Raw genomic sequence first — 19,919 nt, forward strand, 5'->3', positions numbered from 1 at the left:
CTCTGTATGTGCAGCGCATAGATCTAGTCCACCTCTATAAAGTCCCATTGCGGGGATTAAGTGCCTGGCCTGCAGGACAGCAGATAGTGTGACATGTTGGCTGTGGCAAAAACCTTGCCCATGGGCAGTACAGATTTCATCCAGCGCTACTCCTTGGAGGGAATGGAGAGGGGCAGTTGGGGTTGAGGGGTATCAGCATTAGGAAAAAGGGACATAAATGGCAGGCCAATTTGCAGGTATGGTATTGCTGTAAATGCTGCAATGGTGCCCTACGAAATTAGAAATGTCGATGACAAGCTGAGTAGCTCACCTTGCCATAGACACTCCAGGGAGAGCTGCCATCTTGTCAGCAGGTGTAGTCAATCGATGTGCGGGTGTCTATGTATGACTGTGTGCCCCCAACTTGCAGGAATCACCTCAGCCGACCACTCCACGCACCACCTCAAAATGTTATTCCCTCGTGTTAAGTCAAGAAATGACTCGAGTGGGCTGTGCAATATGCAATGCAAGGGGGGACCAAGACCGGATGTCATCAATGGACCATGGAAGAAAAAAGAGGACCATTAAAAGCTCCCACGTCAGGGTGGAATTCCTCAGCACAGATATCTCAGGGTTATCTCTGTAATGTCGCAGCATTTAAATGCAAATTGGTGTGCGTTTAAGTCCCTGGAAACGCTTGCTGAGTTTGTAGATTGCTGATAGTGTGAGCACGAGCTAGAACAGACCGCAGGGGGGCAGTGAGACAAGTAGAGCTATGCTAGAAGGGGGCACGGAGTGAGTGGGAGAGGGGAGTGGCACGGGGTACTATTGGGAATGCTCAGACTAATTCCAATGCTGTTGGAAGGCGTCGGGTTTCATGGCACAAAAGTCGCTCTTCCCCCGGCACACCTATATATATGCATACCACTCAGTACTTTTCTGTTGAGGGTAGACAACAGAGGGTGGCAGGGCAGCCTGAAGAGACCCAGCAAAGGCCAACAGCAACCATGTGGGAGCTCAGATCACTGGCCTTTTCTCGGGCCGTAGTTGCTGAGTTTTTTGCAACCCTTCTCTTTGTTTTGTTCGGCCTTGGTGCGGCCCTGAGCTGGCCCGCTGCTACCCCCAATGTCCTGCAGGTGTCCCTAGCGTTTGGCCTGAGCGTTGGCACCATGATTCAGTCAGTGGGGCACATCAGCGGGGCACACCTGAACCCGGCGGTGACCCTGGCCTTCCTGGTGGGGTCCCACATCTCTTTCCTGCGGGCTGTCTTCTACGTGACCGCTCAGCTCCTGGGAGCCGTGGCGGGGGCCTTCCTGCTGCACGAGCTTGCGCCTTTGAATGCCAGAGGAAGCTTAGCCGGCAATGCTGTAAGTATTTTACAAGCACGGCGCATTGGTGTAAGTATTCGGGGCACAGCAACAATCATAAGGCAATGCGGACAGTCCATTGTGTGCATTGTACAGCGTGCCTCATTTCAATTCAGTGTAACTGTGCGGGCAAAACGGCTGTTTGCGTATTCTACCCACACCCACTAATTGTCCTTCCTTGGTGCCTTGGCAGCAGTGTGTTTGATGCCCATGTATTTAGCGTGTGGCCGTGAACACTGGGCGAACATAGTATGGGCATCCCATTGACATCATGCCCCCGCCAATACAAGAAGGTTTCCATTGGGAAGAAAAACATCTGTGAGGCTATGTTGGGCCTCTCAAATTTTTTTCCTGCTGGCGGGGGCGTGCACGGCACAGTGGTGTCTAGGAGCCGGTGTGCTGGCACGGGGGATGGAGGAACGCATGCACCGTGGCGTGGAAACGAGGACTTTCAGCACGCATGCGTGTAGTGGAGCTCCTCTGGACGGGCTGTGTGAGGCTCCTTACTGATTGCCTCTGCAATGCCTGCCGAGAATCTGTGATTCCCATCAGTGGGGCGCAGGTCACATGGTGGCTCAAGTGGCTGCTATGGAGGCAGCGGCATAGCTTAGTCTTCAAGCATTGGCAATGCCAACAGTTTGGGCTGTTCTGTTTGCATGGGAAAGACACATGCCAGGCACCGCTGTAGTGGTAACAACTCGCTAATGATGGTAGCAGGTGAAATTTTTTTCGAGTACCTGGGCATATGGGCATATAATAGCAGTGCCTGTCAAATGGCTAATGCTTATACACAAGCCAAAACCTTTGGCTTGGCCAATGCTTGTTTTTGACAGGACTTCAGTGAAGGGCACACATTGTGCTTATACATGGTGTGGCTGAAGGCAGACCTGTTCAAGACATTTTTATTACAACAGTGGCTTGGCATTTACAACTAAGACTTGATTAAAGCAAGCTCAAAGAGTTCCCATGAGGATGTGTTTTGGACAGGGAGGGGCAGAAACCGGGTGGGAATGGTCATAGGGATTTTCATGCCATGGGCAGTCTATGGGTGGGCAAAGAACCAAACAACACCTACAAGCTTTGTATCCCACCTCATGTGCCATTTCTCGCTATCTATACTCTAATGCAATAGGTTTGGCTTCTAGGTGGCGATAAGGTGCCACCTAATAGCCCAAACTAATAATATTTGGAGAAGAATTCTGAGGTTTTCCCAACAACCTATGTGGTGTACCCATCTAAAAAGGAGAGTGTGGCTAGTGGTAACAGGGACTCTATTATATGCTTTTAGTAGAACCAGTAGTTCGATATCACTGTGGCTGTTGTGTTTTTGGATCTTTTTGTAGTAATGCCCTACATTCTCAGGAAGTATCTCACTCGTAATCACATCGGTTCATGATTTCCTGCACACAATTCTCACTTGCACTACCACCACCCCGAACCCTCCTACCCCCTCATTACTATCACTGCCGTATCATTTATTTCACTTAATCTCCGAGGAGAGTTACATGGTTCAAAATGGGTGTATCTACGAGTGACATAAGAGACACTGAAGTCTGCAGAATGTACTATATGAATGGTCAACATGCTGCACTGCTTGGTTAAGCCATGCATAAGTGTGTCTGTGCAGTGCACATCTAAAAGCATCCCTTCAAGGCAATGACAGTTTTGTCAGATACAGAATCCAAGGCAGAGTGATGCAAAATTATTTGGTCAGGATCACATACTTTGTTCCAATGGAGAAGCTGGGATTTTATGCCAAGTTTCCTGGTTCAATAGTTTGAATATCAGGCAGCAGTCTATAGGGGCTCCAGAGGTGTCAGTGTGTGTGTGAGAGAGAGAGAGAGAGAAAGAGAGAGAGAGAGAGAGAGAGAGAAAGAGAGAGAGAGAGAGAGAGAGAGAGATATCAATAAATCACGGATTCAAATCTTGGTAGCAAGAACATAGTGTTTCATCTTTCACAGGTCAATACAAGTATAATGTCAAGAAATCATAGCACCTAGTGCCACGCAGAGAGAATGAAAACAGCGGGCCTCTTTCTAAGGTGCACAAATTCTGCCTCTATACTCAGGTGAAAGGCTTACCACAAACGCCCATCTATTAGATTCCTGTCCTCTCAGTTATAAACTATTCCTAGGGCGTCTCTTAGCCACAAACATTAGGGGTTTTATTATGTTGACTTGTTACACTTACAATGTGGGAAAGCTGTATGACTTGAGTTGTTTAGTAGCATAATAGTAGTCTACATGAAAAGTAACTTCTGAGAATGAACAAGGACAGTGGCAAACTTATGGCCACTTTGTTCATTTAACATCATTCCTTCATTTACACTAATTTCCGAAAAACGTGCAGAATTAGAGCTACTCTATTGTCCGATGGAAGATGTATGATATGCCCCGAGGAGGCAGGCCCACCCTGTGGGTAACTGCCCACCGCCGAAGGTATGGCCCGAGTGAAGCGAGGGTCCCTTAAAGAGTGTGGTGGGCCGTTACCCACAGGGTGGGCCCAGCCACCGAGGGGCATATCGCCATTAGCACCCGTGTAGTGCGCTACATGGGTGTAAATGTTTTTTTTTAAAGAAAGAGTGTTTTCTCTCCGTGAACGGAACGCCTCGCAGCATCCCATTCTCGGAGAGAAAATACTTTACCAACATGGCCGCCAGGGAATTGGAAGCCCAAGGCGGCCACACAGGGAAAGGAGCTGCGGCGGCGATCCCCACTGCCGCAATCAGGTAAGTGGGATGGAGAGAGATGGGAGAGAACCAAAAAATAAGACAGGGTTGGTGGGCGTAGCTGGCGGGAGGGGTAGCCAGCCGTCAGGTGGCATGAAATGCAGGCTTTCACTGGTAGTGTCAGCCCATGTTCCTATCCACCTGATCGGCTGGCTCCCCCGCCGAGGGTGCTAATGTCTGATGGTCCTTTTCTTTGCTCATGTCGTTTTGCTGGTATCCGGTCATTCTTTCGAAAAAAAAAGTTTCTACACCCCAAACCTTCGAATACAAAGTTTCGAAAAAAAAAAATACCAATACGAATACGAATGCATTTTTTTTATGTTAAGGGTTTAGTTTAGTTTTGTTTAAAAAAAAAATGGGGGGTTGGAGAGGATCCCCCGCAATAAAAAAATAAAATAATGCATTTGAAACTTTTTTTTTCAATGCTTTGTTGTCGAAACGTTGGTACGTAGAAGCTTTCACTGTCGAAAATATCACCATAAACCCGTTTTGCTCCCTTGCATAACAGGGAAGTTTGATTCCTGATCTACAGGAGGTAGATGGGCAGGGTGAAGCAGGCCTGGGACACTGGTGGAGTATCTAACACTTGGCATTGGGGCAGCCTGATACACATCCTCCCTCTCGACTCATGTTGCGGCTGTCACGCGTTCTGGATTCAATGTCCACTAATAGCAGCAGGTCCTATCGCCCTCCTTCACCCACCAAGAGCAATGGGTTCCCCCTGCCTCGAAGTCTCGCTGGCTTTAGATGTTTCAGTTCGACAGAGATGGGCGGGGCCTGCATTGGAACAAAACGTTAAGTATTGCTAAGTGGCCCCATGACGCCTGTGGCATCTCTACCCAGTCCTGACTTTTCGGCTGTCAGTCAACAGCAGTTTCCATTCTCAGACTTGTAGTTACTTTCCCACCACTATTTACCTCCTCTATATGGTGGGTGTTGATCAGATATATATGTTACCCACACCATGATGATATTATGGGGATGTGTGTGTTTCAACTGGACTCCTTAATAATATTTGAGTGCTCACCTCTTTTTCCACAGGTTTTCCATCACAGACTTAGAAATAGAAGCCATAATGCTGTTCAGGAATCTCTGCTTCTAAAGCATTTACAGAAACCCAGATCCGAATGGAGAATTAAAGCAGTAGTAGGCCATTTTCACGTGCGGCCAATTCTGCCAGATCCACGGCCAGACATGCTCTGCACAAACAGTACTTCTCCACACGTAGGGTGACCAGATTTTCAAAAAAAAACAAAAAACCCGGGCGGGCTTTGGAAATAGAAGTAGGACTAAAGAAAATACACATACAACTTTATTCCTACTTCTGTTTCGTTGGCCCATTGCGGGGGTCAAGGAGGGGGTGTGCTAACAGGCACACTCCTCTCATTGGAGGAGAGCGCCGGGGAGAGGAAGGGGGAGGAAATGGGGGAGTGAAAAGCATTTTACGTCCCCATTCTCACAGGAAAAGTAGCACCGGGACCCGATTTCGAGATTTCGTAATCGGGTCCCGGCAAAAAAAAATTGCAAAAAAGGTCCGTAATGAAAACCCCGGACGGGGTTTATAAACTGAAAAAACTCCTGGGACGTCGGGTGATTTCCTCGGACTGTCCCGGGAAAACCTGGACATCTGGTCACCCTATCCACACGTCAAGCGGGAAAGATGCGTTCAAACACCTACATGCAGCACTGAGCGCCTCTCACCGTTACCAGCCAGAGGAAAAGATTTCATGGGGCGAAGCCCCTTTGATTTCTGTGGCTTCTGCCCACACAAACATGTGGGATACCAGCAGAGCAGAAACACACTTGCTCGCCAGCACAGGCCGAACTTCCTGCACAGACTGCACTTCTCTCTCACTGTCACCAGCCAGGCAAAGATTTAAAGGGATAGGTCCCTTTCATTTCTGTGGCTTCTGCCAACACAACAATGTGAAATACCAGCAGAGTAGAAACACACTTGGTCACCACCAGTGACGTCTCTAGGAATCAAATTTAGGGGGGGAGAGCACACAGGGGGCCACACACAAAATGAGGGAGGCCGCCTATAAAAGGACAATGTGTATGCTTTTCCCAAATTGACGCAGGCAAAGTATTCCAAAGTGGCCGGGGGAGGTAAAAATATTGCATTTATACAGCAAGCAATTATGTTGTATATATGTATATATCTTAATGTTAACAATATTGTCTCATTCTATATCAATATTGAAAATATATATATTGTTTATCTCCAAAACTCGATATATCGCCCAGCACACAAACAGCACCAGTTAAGTTCACTCCTGGTTTCAGGCCTTAATGGCAGAGGAGTAACTTTGCTGAGAATATTGGGGGGATAGCAGGACAACTGAAAGAAAGGGGTGGGGTGGAGTGAGTGGACGTTGCATTGAAGGATAAGACTAAACTACTACACGACAAGAGTCCATTGCCGAAGCGCTCGGTTATAACTTTCATAAGACTGATGGGTATCTTTAAAATGTAATTCTAAAGACACGCCAGTCTTCTGAAACATACATCACGGTTCACAACACCCTAACATTAAAATGTTTGCAACCATACATGCTCATTTGGACAACATATGTTTTTGGATGCGAGTAAAACATGGCTGCAACATCAGCCACTCAAATGGGGTACAAGGGCTCTTTTGCTTATTGTTTCTGAAGAATTTTAGAGGAGGGGGGACTAGGTCTTAGTGTGGGCATGCCAACCCCAGTACTGAAACATCTATACAGAATTATATCTATATACAGGGCAGGACACTGCACAAGAGAGACCCAATAAACAATGCACAGAAAGGCTTGTAGTTTTTTCAAACTTTAGCCTGACCAGAAATAAGCTGATGAAGCATTTTGAACAAAACTGCCTTCTAATGCATGATAAAGGGTCCACAGGTCCTCTGCCACTACCTCCTCACTATTACCCAGGCCTCAGGGGTAAGTTCGGCAAAAAAGAGCAGACCCATGCTTTATCTAACAGAGCTGACATTAGCATCTCTTATTCGTGCTGGCCTGCAGCTAGTGAAAATCATGGTGTGGCAGTGTAAAAAGGGTGTTTGGCCTAGTGGATTTACAATTTGAGGCAACGTCTTTACTTTTTGTGTTTAAGTGTGGGCACAGAATGGCATGCTCGTCCGAGTCATATACACAAAACATTCTAGTGTGCTCTTGTGTGGACATTGGGCACATCAGAAAAAAAATATGCTGACTCCATTAACCAACTGGGTGGTGACTTGTGCAACGCACAAACCATTGCTGCACACATATCACTGCATTGATTTGCCATGGCTACTGTCTGCTTGGTGAAAGACGATGAACTCTACTTTCATAATCAAGGTGCACCTTGATTAGGATCCAGGAAACACTCACGATGGAGATTACAAACTTAAGAAAAACGGTACAATTTGGGACAAACCCCAAGGCAACAGGCAGTACCAGGTGGTAATCGTCATTCACCCAGTGCTTTAAATGGACCGGCCGTAACCTGCACTCCCCCATGCACCACCCAACCCACCCATTTTATAGTTATAATCCATAACATGTATATGATCTGTACCACTGGCTAGGTTCATGCTATATTAGAACGAATACATACATGCATACCCTCCTCACACACAAATCCCACGATTCCCCAAAACACGCCCGCTGCCCCCCCACACACATGCATCCCATGTCTGCCAAAGGAGAACACTCAAATTCAGGGTGTTTTGTGGGTGGGGCGTGGATGGGAGAGTGCCGCAATAGGTGCAATATACTTATAAAAACTCCAACAACTTAACCAGGAACACACAACAAGTATTACAGCTCCCTCAGTCTCGGAGCGGGGACATTAAATGCACAACACTTATGAAATTACAGACTCCCTGCTTTTCACCCAGACCCTCCAAAATCAGCCCGCATGCCCTTTCTGGTCAGCCCTCACCCTCTTACATTACTTAATGTGCCGTCTCCGACCTTACCACCCCCCTTCCCACGCACTGGCATGTTCCTCCTCGCCGTGTCTATCACGTAACACCTTGCTTTGTCCTGCACATGACTCGCCACCAGCTCACTCAGCTCTGCCACCTCACATTTCCTGTGCCGTGCAATTCCCCTGATCACCCAACCCCTGCCCCACTACCTCACTAGACCATAGGCAGGCCTCCTCTGCTAACTCTAGACAAGCCTTATCATCCCCCACCCCTTCAGAATGACCCCTGGGGCGTTGCTAGACCCTCGCCCACTAGTTTTCTCTGGGCTTTCCTTTTCTGCTTATCACTGCCCTTCTCTTCTTCCCTTGCATGCCCCATAGAATGTCCCTAATCTTCAAGTACCTATCTGCCCCATCTCAGGTTCTCCTATGCATGTGGCCACTCCCCATCACAGCTCAACCCCCTTCTTTCCAAATTTAAACTTCCACTTCACCCAGCACCTCGCCCTCTTAATACCCCACACTTCCCTAGCCATGACTCGCTTCCTCCCCCCAAAGCCCCTCTCCCATCACCTCACCTCCCTATATACCCCCGGTCTCCCTTCCCACGTGGAACCTCACATCCCTTGTCTGCTTCTAACTATGCTGCTCTCGCTACCCCCTGGTATCCCCTCAAACGCTTCACCTCACACCCCTCTGGAGAAGTGCCTGCTTCTCAATGCGCTGGCTTACATTACCTCACCTCCCCCTGGTCTTCCCTTTCACGAGACACCCCATACCCCTCTTGCCTAGCTATCCTTTTGTTCGCAGTTTTCAGTGGGTAAAACTGATCGTTTGCAGTAACTTTCTTTATGGAGTGCAGCTGTTGCTCAATGAGGGCCAACAAGCACAGACATGTTTTTTCCCTGATTAGGGTTTATCACGAGTAATATAGAAAACGCACTCCCCTTGCTGTTTTTCTCTGCAAGGAAACACCAATTTGTTTCCCTATTAATCATAAAACTCAGGACCGATGCTTCACCAGCAACATGCACTGACTCAATTACATACAATGAAGGAAAAAAAACAAGCAGCGCACTGCAATTTATAATCTGCTTTTTAAAGTTTCCTAACAATACATTTATAAAGAACACATTCACAAGCACGCATCTCAAATTACGCATTCATTATCAAGTCAAATCAAGTATCAGGAAGTCACAATGTGGCACCCTGGCCCTCCTGCCAAAAGATGGGGGGGACAAAAAGGCATGACACATAAGTTGGGGGGGACAAAACCCCCTGTCCCCCCCTATAATTACGCCCATGCTTAATGGGCAATTTGTTCAGATGTTGCCTGTGGTCATTGGCTGGTAATGGACACCTGACATTTTATGCACTTTGAATTGATACAATGTCCATATTGTGTCCTAAATGCATCTGCTGTAGGGGGCCTTTCACAAGTGTGCCATTAATACCCACGGTTCGTGATGCCTTTTTGTGCTTCTCGCATCTGGCTGCAGGTGCTTTTCTGGAAGGTTTTTGCAGATCGCAATTCGGGCTGTGGGTTCCTTTCTCAGCAGTGTCTTTGTGTGGACATTTTATAGTGCAAATGTAGCAAAAGCACTGAGAATATTCAGAGCGGGCATGTGAACCAGAAGAGTACAGTGTGTGTCAGTGTGCGTGCTATAAGATATGAGCCTTTAAAGCAGTGTCTTCTGCAGAGATGGAGTCACTCTCGTGTCTCAAGGGCAGTGTGTCGCTTTCAGGCCAGAAGAATGAAAACAGGCTGAGCAAACTAACTGCAAACGTGCAGGTGACGGCTGGGGAAAGGAGGACAGCAGATTGGACCACTAAGCCCCCTGCTTGCCTCAGCAAAGCAAGTGGCTCTGCCAGGAAACCCTTATCAGGGGCGAGCTACCCGCCAAGACCCCAATTTGAATTTCAACTGTCGGCGGCTGGCCCGATTTGTTGAAATTCAAATTGGGGTCTTTTTTCACTGTGTCCTCACTCCCTCAGGCAGGGAGGGTGCAGGGCTTGCCATTTCACCTAGCTGTGCACGCATGTAGTAGCAATGGGATGATATGATATGTTATTTATAACGTGCTTAGTAGCCAGAGATTTAGAAGCGCGGACCCGGGGGTCGAACTTGTGTTGCTCTGTGTCGTTTTGCTTCCAAGGCCAGGACGTTGCCGCTGAGCTATCCTCCAGAGACAAATGGCAAACCCTGGACTCTGACTGCTGACCATCACCCCTGTGCCACTGTCCTGTGTGCACGTTTATGGTGCGTTCTTTACTGCATTTGCCGTGCCAGTTGCCAGCTCCAGGGGCAGCATTGCAGCAGTTGCATCACTAAGGTGGGAACAGGGGGCCCCTCTTCTGAAATCCTGTGACCCCGTTTGGGCCCCCCTACAGTGGCGTACTGAGAAGGGGGGGCAGGGAGGGCAAGTCTGGGAATATTTGTCAGTGGGACACCCCCCCTGTTAGGCACCTCAATGATGGTGCCCAACGGGAAAGATGTCCCGCTGGCAGGACAATGTGCACTGAGCAATTCCTGCTCAGCACGCTCGTTGTCCTGGCAGCAGGATACCTTACTCTTTCTGAACGGAAGAGGTGTCCTGCTGCCAGTACTATGTCCCAAGGGACTCTGGACATCAGAGGGGCCCTCGCGTCGCTCTGGTCCAACAGAGATTTTCAATGTGAGCCATTAAGCACTGATGGGAGGGGCGACGAGGGGTGGGGACAATTAGCAGGAACTTTTGTCCCTTTAGAAATTTGAATGGAAGGGAGTGATCCGAAGTGGTGCATAATGCTGCATGCTTTATTGCAATTGATATTGCTTTAAAACCAAAGGGGAATTTGTTAGGTTCACATAAATCTAGATGACTTTGCATGCAGGATGGGGAGAATAAAACTAAAGCCATGCTCTTATTGCTCAACATATTTCAATGACAATGTATATAGTGTATAGTTAGTTTACTATGAAAGGCTAGTTTATTATGTAATGTGGTTTGCTTCGAAGGCATTGCTATATATAAAGTATTATTTAACCACATGAAATGCAAAGCAAAACCTTAATAAACATATATGTCAACTAAACCTGGGAAGATGTGCTCAGTTGCTTAAATTGTCCACATCCTGGTTTCACCATTTAACCGAAGTGTGTGATCCTGGGCAAATCATTTAATCGCTCTGTGTCTTATCTGCAGCTCTGTAAGTGATTCACTTCATAGCTTATGTTAATATATCATGCTGTTATTTTTTTTAAAAAAGCCTAATGACTACAGACTTGCTCCATATATAATAATAGTGCAATTTCGGTATGTCACACCACAAAGTTATTTGCCACTTGGTTTACTTATGGCAACTTAATCTAAAGTCACTTCCATGCTTGCTCCAAGTATCAAAGACTGATGATGCTCCTTGCAATGTCCATTTCTGTGAAGTTGTTTCTGTTGGTGCAATCCATATGCAAACTAGGAGGTTTGCATGTCTTTTGCCCCAGAGCTTCTCGACAGAGCTCTAATAGATGAGTTTCCTGCATCTTAACTGATTCTAGCATTTTTTTTTTTGTGTGTGTGTTAAAATTCCATCTGCCAGTAATGTTACCAAAAATGTAGATTTGGCCAGGGGTGGGCGGTTTGGGGGCACGAATGAGACCGTATGGAACAGCGTGAACTGCATTTAGGGGCAAAAGTATCAGGACCTTTTTCGGTGCACGCCCCACTGCCCCCACACTCGTGCAATACTGTATACTCCCCTGCCCACCTACCTGGGCTACTCTCTCTTTAGTCAGAACTTCCTGCACAGACTGCGCTTCTCTGCACTTCACACGGCATCTCTCACCATCACCAGTCAGAGGGGAAGATTTAAAGGGGCCATGTCCTTCTGATTTCTGCAGCATCTGCCCACAAGGACAATGTTAACACCAGCAGCACAGAAACACGCTTGCTCACCACCACCTGCGCATTTCTCCATACTTCCAACAGTTTTAACAGTTTATCCGCACCATGTCACTGCCTTGTTTCTTTCTTTGATGGTCGCACCCATACGGTATGCACAGTCCACTATAGGTCCAGTACTGCAGGCACCAGAATGCAAAGAAAACAAAATCTGGACTGGATGGATTACTCGCATGGGATTTTGGACTGCTTGAGTTGTCTGTTGTGTTGGACGGCGAAATTTAAGGTGTGTTGCTCAGACTTTATTTATTTAGACATTAATAGAGCGCACCTAACCCGGAGGCAACTGGGCGCTAATTAATGTATTTATTTGATTTATGTATTTGATTTGGAAGACGCTGTAAGGATCACATGTCTAGAGATCTAATGCTGAGATGGAACGATCCTGTTTTTAGGGTGTGAGTGGTGCATGCTCTATTCTGTGTGCATCTGCATTCGGTTACTCGTAGTTTTGCTTTTCGAATATAAATGCAAAGCTGCAAATGGCAGAATGCATTAGAAGGAGGGAGGCTGTCTATCCTGCTCACGTGGTACACTGAAACAACTTGGGAAAATAGTATAGTGCTGCCGTATGGCTAGCACATCAATTAAGGTTCCTTGCCTTTTTCATTTTTTGTATCTGGCAGGCAACATGTTGTTTTGCAACATACGGATGAAAAGTGCAGTTTTGCAAACATGTTTTTTTTGCTTGACAAACAAGCAGGCACTTTTGTATCTTTGTTAATGTTAATGTTAAAGGATATGTGTACCGCGCACTATCACCACCGGAGTGGTCCCGTGGTGGTCTGGTGGCTGAAAAAGGGAGGGGGGGGTTGAGTTAGTGGAAGTAAGCTGGAGAAGTGCAAGAGAGGAGTGATGTGGTGTTGGCGGCCTCAGCTCGGAATTCCGTTGGCTGGGCTTGGATTGTTTCCTGGTCGGTAGTCGTTGTGTGTTGTTGTGCGAGTCTGTGTGTGGTTTGTTTTGTTGTTGCAGTGTAGTGAAGTTTGTGCAGATTATTGTGTTATTGTTGTGATGTGTTGTGTATCTTTCACAAATTAATCAATTATTGCGAGCTGGTGTTGTTGAGTTGGATTTAAAAGGCATGTGGCCCATCACACCCATGTATGATGAACTTGACCCAATGACCCATTTTGTCCTATTCACCAATCATTGCTTTCTACTGTGCCGCCCTCATCTGACAACAGGCTTATAAATTCCAGTTCCTAGGAATTAAACTGTATTTGATAGTCGGAGTGGAAGCCCCTCATGGCAGCTCTCCTCCCTGACGGGACACTTAAAATCAACAACTGGGCAAACAATTGTTAAGGATTTCAATCAGGCACACACCCAGGTCTTGCCTAGCATGTAGTGCGCAATGAAATACTTATTTATTATGTCTATAGGTTCAATAGGTTCTATAGGTTCAATATTCTGAGTGATATACCACTCATATCACATCCGTCTCAAAATATACCCAGGTCACAGTGGACTAGGAATCAGGCTGGTTGACAAAGGTAAACATTTATTTATTTATTTCAAATTCAAATCAAACACCAAATTTAATATATATCACCAATGTGGGAACAATACAATCAGAAAATAAGTAAGGCAATTGAATTCAATTTTAAGCAGCACAGAAGATAAAATACAGGGAAAAGACAGTTTTGGTTTGTGAACAGATAGCTCTTAGGTTAATATTTCCCCCTGCAAAGTTCTTAATTCACACATGAGCAATTCTAAACAGATGTAAGTGAGCAGCAGGTATTCAGGAATGAACAACAGAATACAGTGTTGGAATATAATCTTCCCTCCCCAAACGAGAGAAAACGTTTTTGGAACTTGGACACTTTTAAAAACTGACAGTTGGAAATAGTTTGTGAACAATGAAAAGTGTGCAAAAATGCTTAAATTGATAAAAATTCAATTCCTATGGGAGCAATACTAAACAGGTCCTAACAAACATGAGCTACAAGATAAACAACAGTACACACTTTAGATCGGAATGGAAGTTAAGAAACACTTTGAATGGGAAAAGACATGTGTAAAACTTTTTCAAAATGTGAATTCGCAGCAAAATGTCACTATGCAATTTTTAATAGGAACGGGTCAAATATACTGTTCAGCTAAGCGGTTTGTAGTTGTGGATGTAGCTAAGGGTCTTAGGTTTAAGTGGGAGTTGAAATTATTTTTCTATCTATAAAATTGTAGAAGTTTTAGTGAGAGGCGTTTTTGAAAAAAATTAGAGCAGAGTAAGGTAGAAATTCGGTTTTAAAAATGACAGATTGGGTTTATTTAAACTATATTAATGACTAAGAAAAAGAGAATGTCACTCGTGAATCTCCACAGTTACGCACGGCCGCTTGTAACTCTTCACATGTGATACTCATTTTCCATTCTGGGAATTACTTTAGCTAGTCCAAATCACTAATGGCTTATGGTTTAATGAAACAAATGAGTAAAATCAGCGCAAAAATGGTTCTGACAATATTAGGGTTCTGAAGTTAAAGATGGAATGGGTTAAGATTGGGGTAGGACAAGGCAAATGTATACTATGGGTTACTATGATTCCTGTTTATACTTACACTCCACTGTAATTTAAGATTGGACAGTCACGATTCTGGTCATCCCGGATCGGGTCTACCGGCAGCAGGGCACCTCTGGCAGGATGTTCAGCTAGGCGGTTCTGGTCAATTTGGACTGCACCTCAGACTGGATTTGGATTGGCCCTTCTGGTCACTGGACACGGTAGATTAGCGGGATGGCGAGTTCAGTAGGCAAGCATGAATGGTAGCAAGCCAGACTGGATCAGAATTAATTCCTGAAGTTATTTTGGGGGTGGTTCCAGATTTGGGCCTAGCTGAAAAGAGTTCAGCAAGTGCTGGGCCTGGGTTTTGCGAAGTAGTCTGGATAAGGACAAGATGAAGAAGTCAGGAACAAGATGAAGAAGTCAGGAACAAAGTGCTATGCGGAAATCAGGATGTAGTCAGGAATCAGTGTGTCTATTTGTGGTGAAGTTCCTATATTTATCATGCCAAGTGACATCACAAAGTTTATGGTAGGGGCAGAATTTCAAACCACACCCCCACGGCTGTGAGTGGTCAAAGGCACTTGCCTTGTTCTGGTTGGAAGTCAGAAAAGGTCTGTTATCTTTATGATGTGATATAGGAACTCCCACATTGATTTGAACCACAATTTAACTTTTTCACAAATGCACATTTCTATTATTATGCCCCCTAATAAAATTGGACACATACATTATATACTTTGTGAGTTATCCTTACATCCAATTCCCATCTCTTTGAGAGCTGTCTTTGTCGTTCTGTGGAATTGTGTCCATTTTAATCATAACGGTTTGGCCTAACAATTTCTAATTCAAGACATATGTGGGTGATTACCCCTAGAATGTGGATATACAATATTATATTTACAGCATCAATAGTTTTGCCACAATTATTATTTTCCTGTAACTTTGGTTCCTTATGTAGTACAGGGTTCACTAATGTCTCCACAGAAAGAGCATAACATTAGATTTACAACTACCAATTTTTAGATTTGTCATCCTTCATGTTGCAAAGTTAAAGGTTTTCAAACCTTAATCACAAATAAGCATTTTAAACAACAGATTTCTTTGAGCAGTTTTTTTTCTCTCCTTTCAACAAACAACAGCTGTCAAATCCCTTTGATCAGGGTGGGGTGTAGAGGGAAGTTTCCTGCCCCTCCCCAGAAGGGATCATTGCTCAGCCTGCCATTGTCCTTGGCTCAGCCAACGACGAATGTCTAATGAGGTCTTTGTTCTAAATATGCGAGAACCTCCAGCAATCATTAAGCCTTCCAGGTAGCAGCAGAGTGTCAACATGAAGTGTCATCTTTCCCAGGCTGGGCACTGTCCAATCAGAATTAACCAGTTAAATCCAAACTGGGTTACTTTAAGATTCACCTAAAACCTTTCATTTAAAATATATAAAATGAACAGAGTTTATAGGGGATTTTGACAACTAAAGGAATTAAGCCCTTCACAAAAACATGCTTTTAAACGGGTGAATTTTGTAATTTCTTCATGGAAAAAGCACATTTGAACTGAGTATTTTACATCAGAGTTTCCTTTGCAGCATACGCATCTACTCAGCACCATTTCTGTCCTTGAGTGCTGGAATACGTTTGCAGTCTGGAAATAAGTATTCAGCCTTTGCTTGGAGTTTTCTTGGCACAGCTGAACTTGGTGCATGTTGCCACTTTTAGCCGCATGTTTCCTGTGGAACTGAACAAAATGTTGCTGGCTTGCCTTTTTCATGAAATACATTTCTTAGCTGCTGTCAGCGAGGCCCGGTTTCTTCAGAGCCACCTGGATGATCTGTGATTTCAGTACACTTTTAATTTCAATAGTTCACTGGGAAAATGACTGAATTTAGTGCCAAAACAGCAGTTTGAAGGTTGCAATTGGTTGGGGAAGCTGCATTTTAAAAGGCATTTTTTGGTTTTTAGTCCACTTCTGTGGCCTTGCATCATGTTACATGTAACAGCACCCACTGGCATTCTCTTGCAGTGAGTTCTGTTTTTACCCCAACTTTGACTGTGTGTGGCAAGGGTGTGCAGCCTTTAGTGATTATGAACCATATGCAGTTTTGCAGATTTTTGCACGCACAGGGGTTAGCACATCAATTTCTGGCTGTTTCTTTCCCCATTGGAAAAGGGGTGCAGTGGGGCATATCGGCATGGGTAAAAATATCCCACACACTGAGGGGTGGAATACCACAATGCGCCCGTGCCCACCCCCAAAGCCAACCATGTCATGCATTCCTGAGGCTTTCTAGTGCACATGCTAGAGTGGGCCTCGCCTTGAGTACCCAATCTGGGCATATTCCTTTAGAGTGGCAAAGTCTTAATGAACTCCTCAACTTTGCAATGCTTTCTGCTTGAGTTCACTGTTTTATTGACTGTATTTCTGGAAATGGAGTTGCACTTTCCTTTTCCTCCAGTTAACTAGTTTACTGCCAGAGTGAGTCTTTTCTGAGGTGAATGCACCAATATGACGCTCCTTGTTAGAAGTTAGGCTACTGTGCCTCCTCTAGTGCAGATGGTCAGTCTGTCCTAGTTTCTGACTCTGATCTAAGGCTCTGCTTTGCTTTGCCACATAACCATGTTGTACCACAGTGCTTCTTATTCAATTGTTGGTATCAGAGAGTCTAGGTGTGTCCATGGAGTGGTGAAGCCAGCGCCAAAAGAGTACCAGGCGGGGGCAGGTAACCTGTGCCCCATGGCTGACAGGTCGGGGAGAGGGCGGGGGCAGCCTGAGCACAAGGACACCGCACAGGACCTCTCCCCCTCTCCCCCAGTCACTCTTTCATGTCCCCCTTGGGGGCAGTCACAACGATGCCAGACCAAGCAGGACGAAGGAAGGGCAAGGTGGAACCAACAACTTGCCCTTCTTCACAAGGAGGTGCTAAGCACCAGAGTCAGGAGAGTCAGGAAATAGGCAGTGACTTCCAGAGAAAGCCACCTTGGGGTGCTGATGCCGTCGGCACCAGCCGGCCTACACAGGCACAACAAAGACCCAGGGCCAGCCCCTGGGTCACAAATAAGGAGCTGCTTTGGCAGCAGAAAAACAGAAACCAGCTTGGGACTCTGCAAGGGGACCCAAGCAAACAAGTACTTTGCTTACGCAGAGTCTCTCTCTTCTTTTTCCCAGAACTCTCCCACCCTAGAAAAAGGGAGAGAAGACAGAGAAAGAAGACAGGTCACCGTATGGTGATCACTCTGTCATGGGACAAGGAAGACGGCACAGGCCAGAGGGTGCAACCTCAGAACCCGGTGCCCAAAAGTACAGCATATTATGGTTACTGTAATTATGAATATGTTTGTTTATTACCCTAATTTGTGCAATAAAATTCCACTGCCTTTTATTGCCAACACTCACCCAATGTTTTTGTGAATTATGTGGGGGGGGAATAGATGGTTCTATCCAGATTTGTGTTTTTATCCTGTCTACATATGGGTCCACTGGTTACACTGGGTCTCTGCCAGGGGTACCTAGACCATGGTCTCCTTGAAAATGAAAAGGAGCGCGGGGAAGACAAGAGGACGGGAAAGGGGGAGATAGATGCTAGGAACTCGCAAAGGGAGAGACTCAGCGGCAGAATGTTTTGTGATAGCATGGGTGGCTGTTTGTTCTTTTAGGTGGACCATGGTCCTGCAAAAGGCAGGAGGCGGATGTCTCCTAACGTGCTGTGATAATTGGGTTGTGTTTCCAAGGCACATTTTGAGAATTGCACGTTAGTACAACTGGACACATGCAGGGCTGAAGAATGTGCGCAGACAGTTCTGTCTGTTTGGTGGCTTATTTGTCTGGCGCCCTCGATACCGTTTAACCCAGGTTGAACTCGAGAATACTATTTCTGTGACTGCCAAGAGCGGCCTAGTTAAGGATAGCCTGTGTGTAAAAGTGAATGTGGTTGCTCACAGATGGTAAGGGAATGAAGTGGTCAAACTGCTACAGTACAATAAAAAATGTCTGGTGCCGTGATGTCATGAAGGTTATTAATAAGACTTTGTTCCGTGACTTGTCATGCTAGACCTTATGTCAGTGCATGGTGCTGCCTTACTTGGAAGTAAGACTTTCATGGGGCAGTAATACGTATCCTTCTATAGTGAGAACATATAGCCTGAGCTTCCTATGCAGGATGTGTTCATTAGACTATGTCAAAGGCAGCCAGGGGTGTGTAAGTTTATTACATGTACAATTCATACATGTGCTCATCTCTGGGTACAATACCACTGTGCACTTCATCAGTGTGTAGACACTATTAGTGTGTGCTTCTTTCATTGGACTGTACCACTGTGGTATTCATGCTGCTGTTGCCTTCTCTTAGGGTACACTTCCACTGCGTGCTCATCTTTTGGTACACTGCTATTGCCTGCTTCTCTCTGGTTACAACTGCATTGTGAGCGTTTTTAAGGCATAATAACACTTTATGCTCATCTCTGCATACAAGGCAATCTTCTGATCATCTCAGTATAATACCACTGAGTACTTATCTTTGAGGCCAGTACAGCAATGCAAGCTTTGCTTGTGGTGCAATGGCATTGTGTGTAATAGGTGTGCTTATAACTTCTTGCAGAATAGCGGTGTGCTCCTCTCCGTGGTTTATGTTATGCAACTTGGATCCCTACCATGAACCGCTGCCCTTTGCCTGGTCTCCAGGTGCTCTGGCAAATCTTAAACAGAAGACTGCAGTTAGATTAGGGAGTTTGCTAGATAGCTGAAAGTCCCTCAGCTCTGCATGCAGGTCTGTTTCTAGATAATATTTGTTCAGGGCACAGAGGCTTTTGTTTCAAGAGAAGTGCCTCATATCCATTTAGCCAGGACGTAATTTCACCAAAATGCCAGGATTAGCAGAAGTGACATCACACGACCCTTGACCCCTGATAACATCAAATCATTTGACCAGACCCTGAAGTGACATCACGGGACGCGATGGAACACGACCTTTCACCCCTTGACGAAAGAGGAAGGGGAATCACATAGCATTGTCTCTAGTACACAACGAAAAATATGGTTACAATATCACTGTTTAGTGATATACATTTCATACAAGAATGGATCACCATAAGTATCATTAATATCAGTGTGTATAGGCCCATATTACAAAATTACTATGAATGCAAGCAGATTTCCAAGGCCAAATGATACTGATGTGTCATTTTAAAGCACTTACACTTAACCGCTTTTTATAGAACAAATATACAAACAATATCACCCAACCTGTGTTGGTACTCATGTATCAACCTCAAAAGGATGAGGTGTTTAAGAACAGACTAAATCAGTAACTCACCACCTGACGTGTGCCTGAAATAAACCTTTAATGAGTCTATCAATTATTGTAAAGGATTCCAGAAAGACAAATTATTTGTTATTCTTATTCTTTCGAGGGGTAGCAAGGGAGACCACAAGGTTTGCAGTTGCGACCCCTGGCGGCCCTCAAATGACATCCCTGCCTTTAGCTCATGGATGCATTGGCTGCAGGTTGTGGT

General features: G+C 45.5%; 1 protein-coding gene across 1 annotated transcript in view; it reads left to right on the plus strand.

Annotated features, from left to right (window-relative positions):
• Positions 1-935: 935 nt before the first annotated feature.
• The window catches only part of LOC138582396 (aquaporin-2-like), a 111,278-nt gene continuing 92,294 nt past the window's right edge, over positions 936-19,919 (plus strand). The window contains exon 1 of the mRNA XM_069653662.1: positions 936-1,346. Coding sequence (XP_069509763.1) covers positions 987-1,346 — 360 coding nt within the window. The 5' untranslated portion in view covers positions 936-986. The remainder of the gene's footprint in view (positions 1,347-19,919) is intronic.

This window comes from Ambystoma mexicanum, chromosome 3q (assembly GCF_040938575.1).
Source record: "Ambystoma mexicanum isolate Mex_15411 chromosome 3q, UKY_AmexF1_1, whole genome shotgun sequence".
Lineage (NCBI taxonomy): Eukaryota > Metazoa > Chordata > Amphibia > Caudata > Ambystomatidae > Ambystoma > Ambystoma mexicanum.